Genomic DNA, 13,371 nt, shown 5'->3' on the forward strand with positions numbered 1-13,371 from the left:
GAGACGATGGGGTTTTCTAAATATACAATCATGTCATCTGCAAACAGGGACAATTTGACTTCTTCTTTTCCTAACTGGATACCCTTGATTTCTTTCTCTTGCCTGATTGCCCTAGCCAGAACTTCCAACACTATGTTGAATAGGAGTGGTGAGAGAGGGCATCCCTGTCTTGTGCCAGTTTTCAAAGGGAATTTTTCCAGTTTTTGCCCATTCAGTATGATATTAGCTGTGGGTTTGTCGTAAATAGCTCTTATTATTTTGAGGTATGTTCCATCAATACCGAATTTATTGAGCGTTTTTAGCATAAAGGGCTGTTGAATTTTGTCAAAAGCCTTTTCTGCATCTATTGAGATAATCATGTGGTTCTTGTCTTTGGTTCTGTTTATATGCTGGATTACGTTATTGATTTGCGAATGTTGAACCAGCCTTGCATCCCAGGGATGAAGCCCACTTGATCATGGTGGATAAGCTTTTTGATGTGCTGCTGAATCCGGTTTGCCAGTATTTTATTGAGAATTTTGCATCGATGTTCATCAGGGATATTGGTCTAAAATTCTCTTTTTTTGTTGTGTCTCTGCCAGGCTTTGGTATCAGGATGATGTTGGCCTCATAAAATGAGTTAGGGAGGATTCCCTCTTTTTCTATTGATTGGAATAGTTTCAGAAGGAATGGTACCAGCTCCTCCTTGTACCTCTGGTAGAATTCAGCTGTGAATCCATCTGGTCCTGGACTTTTTTTCGTGGGTAGGCTATTAATTGTTGCCTCAATTTCAGAGCCTGTTATTGGTCTATTCAGGGATTCAACTTCTTCCTGGTTCAGTCTTGGGAGAGTGTAAGTGTCCAGGAAATTATCCATTTCTTCTAGATTTTCTAGTTGATTTGCGTAGAGGCATTTATAGTATTCTCTGATGGTTGTTTGTATTTCTGTGGGGTCGGTGGTGATATCCCCTTTATCATTTTTTATTGTGTCTATTTGATTCCTCTCTCTTTTCTTCTTTATTAGTCTTGCTAGCGTCTGTCAATTTTGTTGATCTTTTCAAAAAACAACTCCTGGATTCATTGATTTTTTGGAGGGTTTTTTGTGTCTCTATCTCCTTCAGTTCTGCTCTGATCTTAGTTATTTCTTGCCTTCTGCTAGCTTTTGAATGTGTTTGCTCTTGCCTCTCTAGTTCTTTTAATTGTGATGTTAGAGTGTCAATTTTAGATCTTTCCTGCTTTCTCTTGTGGGCATTTAGTGCTATAAATTTCCCTCTACACACTGCTTTAAATGTGTCCCAGAGATTCTGGTATGTTGTATCTTTGTTCTCATTGGTTTCAAAGAACATCTTTATTTCTGCTTTCATTTCGTTATGTACCCAGTAGTCATTCAGGAGCAGGTTGTTCAGTTCCATGTAGTTGAGCGGTTTTGATTGAGTTTCTTAGTCCTGAGTTCTAGTTTGATTGCACTGTGGTCTGACAGACAGTTTGTTATAATTTCTGTTCTTTTACATTTGCTGAGGAGTGCTTTACTTCCAATTATGTGGTCAATTTTGGAATAAGTGCGATGTGGTGCTGAGAAGAATGTATATTCTGTTGATTTGGGGTGGAGAGTTCTATAGATGTCTATTAGGTCCACTTGGTGCAGAGATGAGTTCTTTTCCTGGATATCCTTGTTAACTTTCTGTCTCGTTGATCTGTCTAATGTTGACAGTGGAGTGTTGAAGTCTCCCATTATTATTGTATGGGAGTCTAAGTCTCTTTGTAGGTCTCTAAGGACTTGCTTTATGAATCTGGGTGCTCCTGTATTGGGTGCATATATATTTAGGATAGTTAGCTCTTCCTGTTGAATTGATCCCTTTACCATTATGTAATGGCCTTCTTTGTCTCTTTTCATCTTTGATGGTTTAAAGTCTGTTTTATCAGAGACTAGGATTGCAACCCCTGCTTTTTTTTGTTCTCCATTTGCTTGGTAGATCTTCCTCCATCCCTTTATTTTGAGCCTATGTATGTCTCTGCATGTGAGATGGGTCTCCTGAATACAGCAGACTGATGGGTCTTGACTCTTTATCCAGTTTGCCAGTCTGTGTCTTTTAATTGGAGCATTTAGTCCATTTACATTTAAGGTTAATATTGTTATGTGTGAACTTGATCCTGTCATTATGATATTAACTGGTATTTTGCTCATTAGTTGATGCAGTTTCTTCCTAGCCTCGATGGTCTTTACATTTTGGCATGTTTTTGCAATGGCTGGTACCGGTTGTTCCTTTCCATGTTTAGGGCTTCCTTCAGGGTCTCTTGTAAGGCAGGCCTGGTGGTGACAAAATCTCTAAGCATTTGCTTATCTGTAAAGGATTTTCTTTCTCCTTCACTGATGAAACTTAGTTTGGCTGGATATGAAATTCTAGGTTAAAATTCTTTTCTTTAAGAACGTTGAATATTGGCCCCCACTCTCTTCTGGCTTGTAGAGTTTCTGCCGAGAGATCTGCTGTTAGTCTGATGGGCTTCCCTTTGTGGGTAACCCGACCTTTCTCTCTGGCTGCCCTTAAGATTTTTTCCTTCATTTCAACTTTGGTGAATCTGGCAACTATGTGTCTTGGAGTTGCTCTTCTGGAGGAGTATCTTTGTGGCGTTCTCTGTATTTCCTGAATTTGAATGTTGGCCTGCCCTACTAGGTTGGGGAAGTTCTCCTGGATGATATCCTGAAGAGTGTTTTCAACTTGGTTCCATTTTCCCCCTCACTTTCAGGCACCCCAATCAGACATAGATTTGGTCTTTTTACATAATCCCATACTTCTTGCAGGCTTTGTTCATTTCTTTTTCTTCTTTTTTCTTTTGGTTTCTCTTCTCGCTTCATTTCATTCATTTGATCCTCAATCGCTGATACTCTTTCTTCCAGTTGATTGAGTCGGTTACTGAAGCTTGTGCATTTGTCACGTATTTCTCGTGTCATGGTTTTCATCTCTGTCATTTCGTTTATGATCTTCTCTGCATTAATTAGTCTAGCTGTCAATTCTTCCACTCTTTTTTCAAGATTTTTAGTTTCTTTGCGCTGGGTACGTAATTCCTCCTTTAGCTCTGAGAGGTTTGATGGACTGAAGCCTTCTTCTCTCATCTCGTCAAAGTCATTCTCTGACCAGCTTTGATCCGTTGCTGGCGATGGGCTGCGCTCCTTTGCAGGGGGAGATGCGCTCTTATTTTTTGAATTTCCAGCTTTTCTGCCCTGCTTCTTCCCCATCTTGTGGTTTTATCTGTCTCTGGTGTTTGATGACGGTGACGTACTGATGGGGTTTTGGTATAGGTGTCCTTCCTGTTTGATAGTTTTCCGTCTGACAGTCAGAAGGACTGTCTGTTGGTCTGTTGGAGATTGCTTGAGGTCCACTCCAGACCCTGTTTGCCTGGGTATCAGCAGCAGAGGTTGCCGAAGATAGAATATTGCTGAACACGAGTGTACCTGTCTGATTCTTCCTTTGGAAGTTTCCTCTCAGGGATGACTCCACCCTGTGAGGTGTGGGGTGTCAGAATGCCCCTAGTGGGGGATGTCTCCCAGCTAGGCTACTCAGGGGTCAGGGACCCACCTGAGCAGGCAGTCTGTCCGTTCTCAGATCTCAACCTCCACGTTGGGAGATCCACGGCTCTCCCCAAAGCTGTCAGACAGAGTCGTTCGCGTCTGCACCGGCCCCTGCTGCTTCCCCTATTGGACCTCAGCTGTGGGCTGTCCCCAGAGGTGGAGTCTACAGAGACAGGCAGGCTTCCTTGAGCTGCTGTGAGCTCCACCCAGTTCGAGCTTCCCAGCGGCTTTGTTTACCTACTTAAGCCTCAGCAATGGCGGGCGCCCCTCCCCCAGCCTCGCTGCTGCCTTGCGGATAGATCGCCGCAGACTGCTGTGTTAGCAGTGAGGGAGGCTCCGTGGGCGTGGGACCCTCCCGGCCAGGTGTGGGATATATTCTCCTGATGTGCCTGTTTCCTTAAAGCGCAGCATTGGGGTGGGAGTTACCCGATTTTCCAGGTGTTGTGTGTCTCAGTTCCCCTGGCTAGGAAAACGGATTTCCTTCCCCCTTGTGCTTCCAGGTGAGGCGATGCCTCGCCCTGCTTCAGCTCACGCTGGTCAGGCTGCAGCAGCTGACCAGCACCGATTGTCCGGCACTCCCTAGAGAGATGACCCCAGTACCTCAGTTGAAAATGCAGAAATCACCGGTCTTCTGTGTCACTCGCGCTGGGAGTTGGAGACTGGAGCTGTTCCTATTCGGCCATCTTGCTCCCCCCCCCGGCTAGTTTTTTGTATTTTTAGTAGAGATGGGGTTTCACTGTGTTAGTGAGGATGGTCTCGATCTCCTGACCTCGTGATCTGCCCTCCTTGGCCTCCCAAAGTGCTGGGATTACAGGCGTGAGCCACCGCGCTCGGACTAGAGAACATCTTAAAAGGAGCCTGAAGGGGGAAAAAAGAGGTATTAGGTAAAGAGGAATAAAGTTTGGAGTGAACGCATTTCCCACAGAAAATAATACAAAGCCAAAAGATAATGAAATAACATCTTCAATGTATTGAAAAAAAAACAACCCTGTCAATCTAGAATTCTATACTAAGTGATCTTGCAAAAACAGAGATGAAATAAAGACCTTTTTCACAGATACAAAAACCGGGAAAAAAAAATCCCCAGCAGACCAGCAATACAAGAAATGTTAAAGGAAGTTTTCAGGCAAGGGAAAATGATATCATATAGAAATCAGGATCCACACACAGGCATGAAGAGCACAAGAAATGGAAATTATGGAGAGAAATATGAAAGGCTTCCTTCTTGTTATTAAAAACTATAAAAATTCAGCATTTAATGCAAAAATAATAAGAATGTATTATGGATTTATAAGACATGTAAAAGTAAGATTTATAGCAATGAAAACAAAGGGGGAAGGGGAAAATGGAAGCATACTGTTATATCATATATGAAGTGGTAGATTTCTTGAAGGCAGACTATAAGTAGAAGATGGCTCCTATAAACCCTAAAGCAACCACTAAAATTACACAATGAACAGTTGTAGCAAATAAGCCAACAAAGGACGTAAATGTAATTATGAAAATATCCATGAAAATGAAATTATGAAAATGGAATTGAAAATATTTGATCTAAGCAACAAAATAAATAAATTGGACCTCATCAAAATTAAAAATAAATTGGACTTCATCAAAATTAAAAACTTTGTTGTATCAAAGAACATTATCAAAACAGTGAAAAGACAAGTTAGAGAACAGGACAAAATATTTGCAAATCGTGTCTGGTAAGGGTCTAGAATCCAGAACATATAAAGAACTCTTACAACTCAATAACAAAAAAACAAATCCAATTAAAAATGGGCAAAGGACTTGAGTTGACATTTATATGGAGAAGATATACAAATGGCCAGCAAGTACATGAAAAGATGCCCAAAAGTTAGGTGAGTCATCAAAAAAGTAAACATAGAATTATCATATGACCCAACAATTCCACTCCTGGGTAAATACAAAAAAAAGAAGACCTAAAAATAGGTATTCAAAAAATACTTCTACCCAATGTTCATAGCAGTATTATTCACAACAGTCAAAAAAGGTGGAGACACCCCAAATGTCCACCAACAGATGAATGGATGAACAAACTGTGGCATATACATACAGTGGAATCTACTGAGCTATAAAAAGGAATGAAGTAGCAATATATATACACTATAACATGGATGAACCTCAAAAGCATTATGCTAAGTGAAAGAAGCCAAATACAAAAGTTCACCCATTGCATGATTCAATCTATATGAAATGTTCAGAATAGGTCAGTCCATAAGGACAGGAAGCACACTGTGGTTGCCAGGAGTTGAAGGAGGGAAGAATTAGGAGTAACTGCTCAATGGGTACTCAGTTTTATTTGGAGGTGATAAAAGCATTTTAAAACTATATAGAGGTAGTGGTCGTACAATATTGTGAATGTACCAAGTTGTACTAAACTATTCACTTTAAAATGGTTAGTTTTATGTTATGTGAATTTCACCTCAATATATATGTACACACATATATAACATATATACTTATATTATGAGCACACACACACACACACACACACAAATACTTGATCCAAAAGAAACCAAAAAATGAAAACAAAGAACAGATTAAATACCAAGATGGTAATTTTGAACCCAATAATAACAAAAACAAACATCCCACTTGCAATCTACAGATTCGATGCAATCCACATCAAAATTCCAATGATACTTTTTACAGAAAGAGAAAAAAAATCCTAAAATTCACAGGGAAGTACAAAAGACCCCTAATAGCCAAAGCAATCTTTAGCAAAAAGAACAAAGTTGGAGGCATCATCATACTACCTGATCTCAAAATATACTACAAAGCTATAGTAACCAAAACAACATGGTCCTGGCATTAAAAACAAACACATAGACCAACGGATCAGAATAGAGAGCCCAGAAATAAATCCATGTATTTACAGCCAACTGATTTTTGACAAAGATGCCAAGAACACACAACAGGGAAAGGACAGTCTCTTCAAAAAATAGTCCTAGGCAAACTGTTTATCCACACACAAAAGAGACCCTCATCTCAAACCATTGCAAAAATCAACTGGAAACAGGTAAAATACTTAAATGTAAGACCTGAAACCATAAAACTGCTAGAAGAAACCAGGGAGAAAACTCCGTAACACTGGTCTGCACAAAGATTTTTTGGATATGACCCGAAAAGCAAAGGCAACAAAAGGCAAAAATAGACAAATGGGATTACATCAAACTAAAAAGCTTCTGTACAGCAAAGGAATCAACAGAGTGAAGAGACAGCCTAAAGAATGGAAGAAAATATTTGCAAACCATACATCTGATAAGAGGTTAATATAAAAGATATACAAGGGATTAAACAACTCAATTGTAAAAATATAACCTGATTAAAAAGTGGGCAAAGGACCTGAATAGACATTTCTCAAAAGACATACAAACATACAAATGGCCAATAAATAAGGTATATGAAAAAAATGTTCAACATCACTAATCATGAGGAAAATGCAAACCACAATGAGATATCACCTCACACCTGTTAGGATGGCTATCATCAAAAAGACAAGAGATAGCAAGTGTTGGTGAGGATGTAGAGAAAAGGAAATTTTTGTACACTGTTGGTAGGAATGTGAACTAGTAGAGCCATTACGGAAAACTGTATGGAGACTCCTCAATAAATTAAAAATAGTAGAACTAATAACATATGATTCAGCAATCACACTACTGGGTATACAGCCAAAGGATATGAAGTCAGTACGTTAAAGAGGTATCTGCATTCCCATGTTCACTGCAACTATTCACAATATCCAAGATACATACAATTTAAGCATCCATCAACAGATGGATAATGAAAATGTGGTATATTACATAATGGAATACTGTTCGACCCTTAAAAAGGAACTCTTGACATTGTGACAACATGGATTAACCTGTAGGACATTATGCTAAGTAAAATAAGTCAGGCAAAGAAAGACAAATACCAAATGGTCTCACTTACATGTGGAATCTAAAAATGTCAAATTCATAGAAACAGAGAATGGTGGTGACCAAAGGTTGTGGGGTGGGCGGTTGGGGAAATGTTGGTCAAGGACACAAAAATTCCAGTTAGGAGAAAGAAGTGTAGGATATCTACTGTATATCATGGTGACTACAGTTAATAACAACATATATATATTTGAAAATAGGTACAAGAGTAGATTTTAAGTGTTCTCACCACAAAAACATGGTAAGTATGTGAGGTAATACATGTTAAATCGCTTGATTTAGCCATTCCACAATGTATACATATATCAAAACATCATGTATATACAAATATATACAATTTTGGTGGTGTTTTGTTTCCTTTTTGAGACTGGGTCTCATTCTGTCACCCAGGCTGGATGGAGTGCAGTGGCACGATCTTGGCTCACTATAACCTCCGCCTCCCAGGTTCAAGCCATCCTCCCACCTCAGCCTCCCAAGTAGCTAGCACTACAGGTGGACACCACCACGCCCAGTTAATTTTTGTATTTTTTGTAGAGATGGGGTTTCACCATGTTGCCCAGGCTGGTCTCAAACTCCCGAGCTCAAACAATCCACCCGCCTCGGCCTCCCAAAGTGCTGGTATTAAAGGTGTGAGCCACTGCACACAGCCTACAATTTTTACTAGTCAATTAAAAGAATTTTTAAAATAAACTTAAATGTAAATAGTCTAAGCACCCTAATTTAAAGGAAGAGATTGTCAAATTGGATTCTAAAAAATTAACAACCACCTATATGGAAACTACAAGAAACCTACTTTACATGTAAAGACTCAGCTGGGTGTGGAGGCTTATGCCTGTAATCCCAACACTTTGGAAGGCCAAGACAGGCAGATCATTTGAGGTCAGGAGTTCGAGACCAGCTTGGACAATATGGCAAAACCCTGACTCTACTAAAAATACAAAAATTAGCCTGGGGTGACAGTTCACACCTGTAGTCCCAGCTACTTGGGAGGCTGAAGCAGGAGAATTGCTTGAACCCGGAGGGCAGAGGTTGCAGTAAGCTGAGATCACACCACTGCACTCTAGCCTGGAGAGAGCAAGACTATGTCTCAAAAAAAAAAAAAGAAAGAAATATAAAGACTCCACAGGACCCTATTCCATGTGCCTCTTCCCTTGGCTGAGTTAATTTGTATCTTTTTATTGTTAAAAAAAAAATAAAAAATAAAAAAATAACCCTGTGTGGAACAGCTCTGAGTTCTGTGAATTCTCCTAGAGAATTATCAAACATGACGGTGGTCTTTGGACCCCTGAACTCTACAACTAGTAAGTGGCTTTAGCAATCCCAGTCAAAATCTCATTAGGTGTCTGGCAGAAACTGGCACCAAGCTAATTCTAAAATTCATGTGGAGGAGTGTATAAAAACAAGATAAAATTCAGATGGAAATGCTAAATACCTAGAATACTCAAAATAGCTTTGATGAAAAACAAAATTTCAAGACTTGCATTACCTAACTTACAGTAATCAAAACAGCGTGACAATGGCACCTAGATCAATTTGGCAGTACAAAGAGCTCAAAAACATATAGTCAACTGATTTTCAACATAGATGTAAAGGCAATTCAGTGGAGAAAAGGACAGTCTTTTTTACAAATGTGGGCACAACTAGATATCCATATGCAAAAAAAGCTTGGATTCCTACCTTATACCATATACAAAAAGTAAATCAAAATTGATCACAGAACTAAATATAAAATCTGAACCTATATACCATCTAGAAAAAGCGAGAGAGAATCTTGGTGACCCTGGATTAAGCAATTTACAAGAAAAAACAACCCCATCAAAAAGTGGGCAAAGGATATGAACAGACATTTCTCAAAAGAAGACATTCATATAGCCAACAGACACATGAAAAAATGCTCATCATCACTGGCCATCAGAGAAATGCAAATCAAAACCATAATGAGATACCATCTCACACCAGTTAGAATGGCAATCATTAAAAAATCAGGAAACAACAGGTGCTGGAGAGGATGTGGAGAAATAGGAACACTTTTACACTGTTGGTGGGATTGTAAACTAGTTCAACCATTGTGGAAAACAGTATGGTGATTCCTCAAGGATCTAGAACTAGAAGTACCATATGACCCAGCCATCCCATTACTGGGTATATACCAAAAGGATTATAAATCATGCTGCTATAAAGACACATGCACACGTATGTTTATTGCGGCACTATTCACGATAGCAAAGACTTGGAATCAACCCAAATGTCCATCAGTGACAGACTGGATTAAGAAAATGTGGCACATATACACCATGGAATACTATGCAGCCATAAAAAAGGATGAGTTCGTGTCTTTTGTAGGGACATGGATGCAGCTGGAAACCATCATTCTCAGCAAACTCTCGCAAGAACAGAAAACCAAACACCACATGTTCTCACTCATAGGTGGGAACTGAACAATGAGATCACTTGGACTCGGGAAGGGGAACATCACACACCGGGGCCTATCATGGGGAGGGGGAAGGGGGGAGGGATTGCATTGGGAGTTATACCTGATGTAAATGACGAGTTGATGGGTGCTGATGAGTTGATGGGTGCAGCACACCAACATGGCACAAGTATACATATGTAACAAACCTGCACGTTATGCACATGTACCCTAGAACTTAAAGTATATTAACGAAAAAAAAAAAAAAAAAGAACTTCTGCTCTTTTAAAGGTACAGTTCAGATAATGAAAAGCTACAGAGAAGTAATGTATTTGCAAATCACATATCTAAGACTTCTATCCAGAATATTTAAAGAACTCTCACGATTCAGCAATGAAAGAAAACCAACAACCCAATAAAAATGTGGAAAAGATTTGAACAAATAAGTCACCAAAGATATATGAATGGCAAAAAATAAGCCCATGAAAATGTTCAACATCATTAGTCATTAGAGAAATGCAAATTCAAACCACAATGAGATCCAACTTCATACCCACTAAGATGGCTGTAATCAAAAAGATAATACCAAGTGTTAGTGACAATGCAGAGGAACTGGAACCCTCACACATTGCTGGTGGAGATGTAAGATGATATAGGCACTTTAAAAACTGGCAGGTACTTGTAAATTTAGAACATTCACTTACTACGTGACTCAGCCATACTATTCCTAGATATTTACCCAAAAGAAATGAAAGCATATGTTCATACAAAGACTTGGACACAAACTTGAAGTTTTATTTGTAATAGCCAAACAATGAAAAAAAAAAATACTCAAATGTGCATCAAAGGTGGATGGAGAAACAGACTGTTGTACATCCATACAACAGAGTACTACTTAGCAATAAAAAGGAATGAACTATTGATAAACAGAAAAGCACAGATTATCTCAAAATTATTATGGCGAAGGCTGACACAGGAGAATTGCTTGAACCCAGGAGGTAGTGAGCCAAGATCGCGCCACTGCACTCCAGTCGGGGCAACAAAGCAAGACTCCATCTCAAAACAAAAAAAATGTATTATTATGGTGAATAAAAGAAGCCAGACAAAAAAGAATATATACTATGTAATTCCACTTCTAAAAAGAATCTAGAAAACGTCAAGTAATCTATAGTAATAGAAAGCAGATCAGTGGTGGGAGCATGGCATGAAGGAAAGAGCGTGGGATTACAAAGTGGTACAAAGCAGCTTTTGAAGTGATAGATATGTTCATTATCTTGACTGTGGTGATGGTTTTATGGGCATGTACATATGTAAAAATGTATCAAACTGTATACTTTAAATATGTGCAACTTATAATATACCTATTTATTAAACTTAAAAACTAAGAGATAAAGAAAATAGCCAAGATGTTCCTAAAGAACAAGATAGCAGACACACAAATATGCACACACACACACACTCACATAAAGCAACGGGGAAAGGGATAGCTTTTGCAATAAATTAAGTTGGGACAAATGGGTATTCCCCATGGGGAAGAAAAGAGGAATCTACCACATACCGAGCACAAAAACAATTCCAGGTGGATAATAAATCTAAATGTGAAAGGTCAAATAATAAAAGTTCTGAAACACGGGGTAGGCAAAGATTACTTAAATAAGTCATAAAAATCACTAACCATTAAGGTTAAGATTGATAAAATTGACTATATTAAAAATAAGATCTTCAGTTCACCAAAAGATACCATAAAATGAAAAGATAACCACAGAATGAGTGAAAATATCTGTAATACACACAACTAACAAAGGACTGAGAATATTCAGAATATATAAAGAACTCTAACAGCTTAACAAGGGAAAGAATGACAACTTCAGAGGAAAAAGACTAGAGTGGAACTGAAAGAGGAGATCCAAATGGTCAACAAACATACGTAAAAGTTGATCAATGTCACTCCTACTCAGGGAAATGTAAATGAAGCCACCATGAAATACTACTACCTAACTACCAGACTTGGCAAAATGTTAACAGTCTGGATTTAATTGGATTACCTTGCTAAGGAAAAATTAACTAATTTTTAAAAAATTTAATAACCTGGCAAAATCAAGTGCTGCCATGTACAACAACAGGTTCATTCAGTCCTTGTTGGGACTGTAAGCCGTTAAAAACAGTTTCGGAAGGTGGTTTGACATTATTTAGTGAAGCTAAAGATACCTATACCCATTACCTCGCAATTTCTAGGTATAGACCCTACAGAAATGTATGCACATCTACACCGGGAAATCTAATACTCATATCAGCATAGTATTAGCCAAAAATGGAAGCAACTCAAATATCAGTCATCAACTGGATCAATATACTATGGTATATTCATATAATAGAACTCAAAATACAAATGAAAGTGAAGAAACTACAACTATATACAAAGTAGCTGAACATATGAACATCAGGTTGAGCAAAAAAAGCAAGACTCAAAAGAATACATACTGATTGCATTTACTTTAAGCTGGAAACCAGGTAAACCACAGTACATTATTTAGTGACATAACTGGTATTAAAACTACAAAGAAAAGCAGTGAAATAACTGCATAACAACCTCTTGAGTTTCTAGGGTGCGCCACATTTTTTTTTAACCTAAGCAGTTGTTACATAGGTGTTCACTCTAAGTATTTGCTAAAATGTACATCTGTTATATGCACTGTTCTATATTTGCTATATGGTGCTATAAAATTTTTCAAATGTAAAGAGTCTATGAGATTAATGGATTCAATATTCACCTATGAAATTTGCTATTAACATTTTTTGAATTTATTACAAATGAAACCATAAGCTGTATCATATTAAGTTATCATCTGACATAGCTAATAAGTAGTTAGCTCTTTATTCTACCAGTTACCAGCTATGTGACCTTGGGCAAACTAACCTTTCTGAGCCTCAGTTTCTATAAAATGAGGATAGAAAATAACAGTACTAATTCCAGAGTTATGAGAAGGAAATGAGATATCTATGTAAATGCTTCAAACAGAACCTGGCATATAGCAAACAATCATTATGTGTAACCATTAAATGGCACTTTAAGATGATGTTTAGACACACGCTACACATTAAGTGACCAATTTCACAAAAGCCAATGTGTTTTCACTGGTTAAAGGAGATTATGGTACCTATAACTGCAATACTAAATCATGCACAAAAGACAATGGACATCTTTCACATCACTTACCATCCAGTGACACCTCCAATGAACAGCTGGGTTGCCACGCTATATTTTTCTGCTGAAGGTCCAGATTCCTGCCCGAATAGCTTACGCCACCATGGCTGCTTCTTAGCAATTCCGCAAGGTCCAGTGATTCAAAATTTCCCTCAAAGTTTCCTACAAGAAATAATATGTTAAATAAGAAAATATTTACTTTTATAAGAAATCACTACCATACCTAACTAGATAAAATATATTTAAAGAAACAGAGATAGATATAACAC

At 38.2% G+C, this 13,371-nt stretch overlaps 1 protein-coding gene across 1 annotated transcript in view; it reads right to left on the bottom strand.

The window, feature by feature from the left end:
• FUNDC2 (FUN14 domain containing 2) overlaps positions 1-13,371 on the bottom strand; it is a 34,908-nt gene that overhangs the window by 15,329 nt on the left and 6,208 nt on the right. The window contains 2 exon segments of the mRNA XM_033201917.1: positions 13,115-13,223; positions 13,226-13,264. Coding sequence (XP_033057808.1) covers positions 13,115-13,223; positions 13,226-13,264 — 148 coding nt within the window.

Source organism: Trachypithecus francoisi, unplaced genomic scaffold, assembly GCF_009764315.1.
Source record: "Trachypithecus francoisi isolate TF-2019V2 unplaced genomic scaffold, Tfra_2.0 Lachesis_group6, whole genome shotgun sequence".
Lineage (NCBI taxonomy): Eukaryota > Metazoa > Chordata > Mammalia > Primates > Cercopithecidae > Trachypithecus > Trachypithecus francoisi.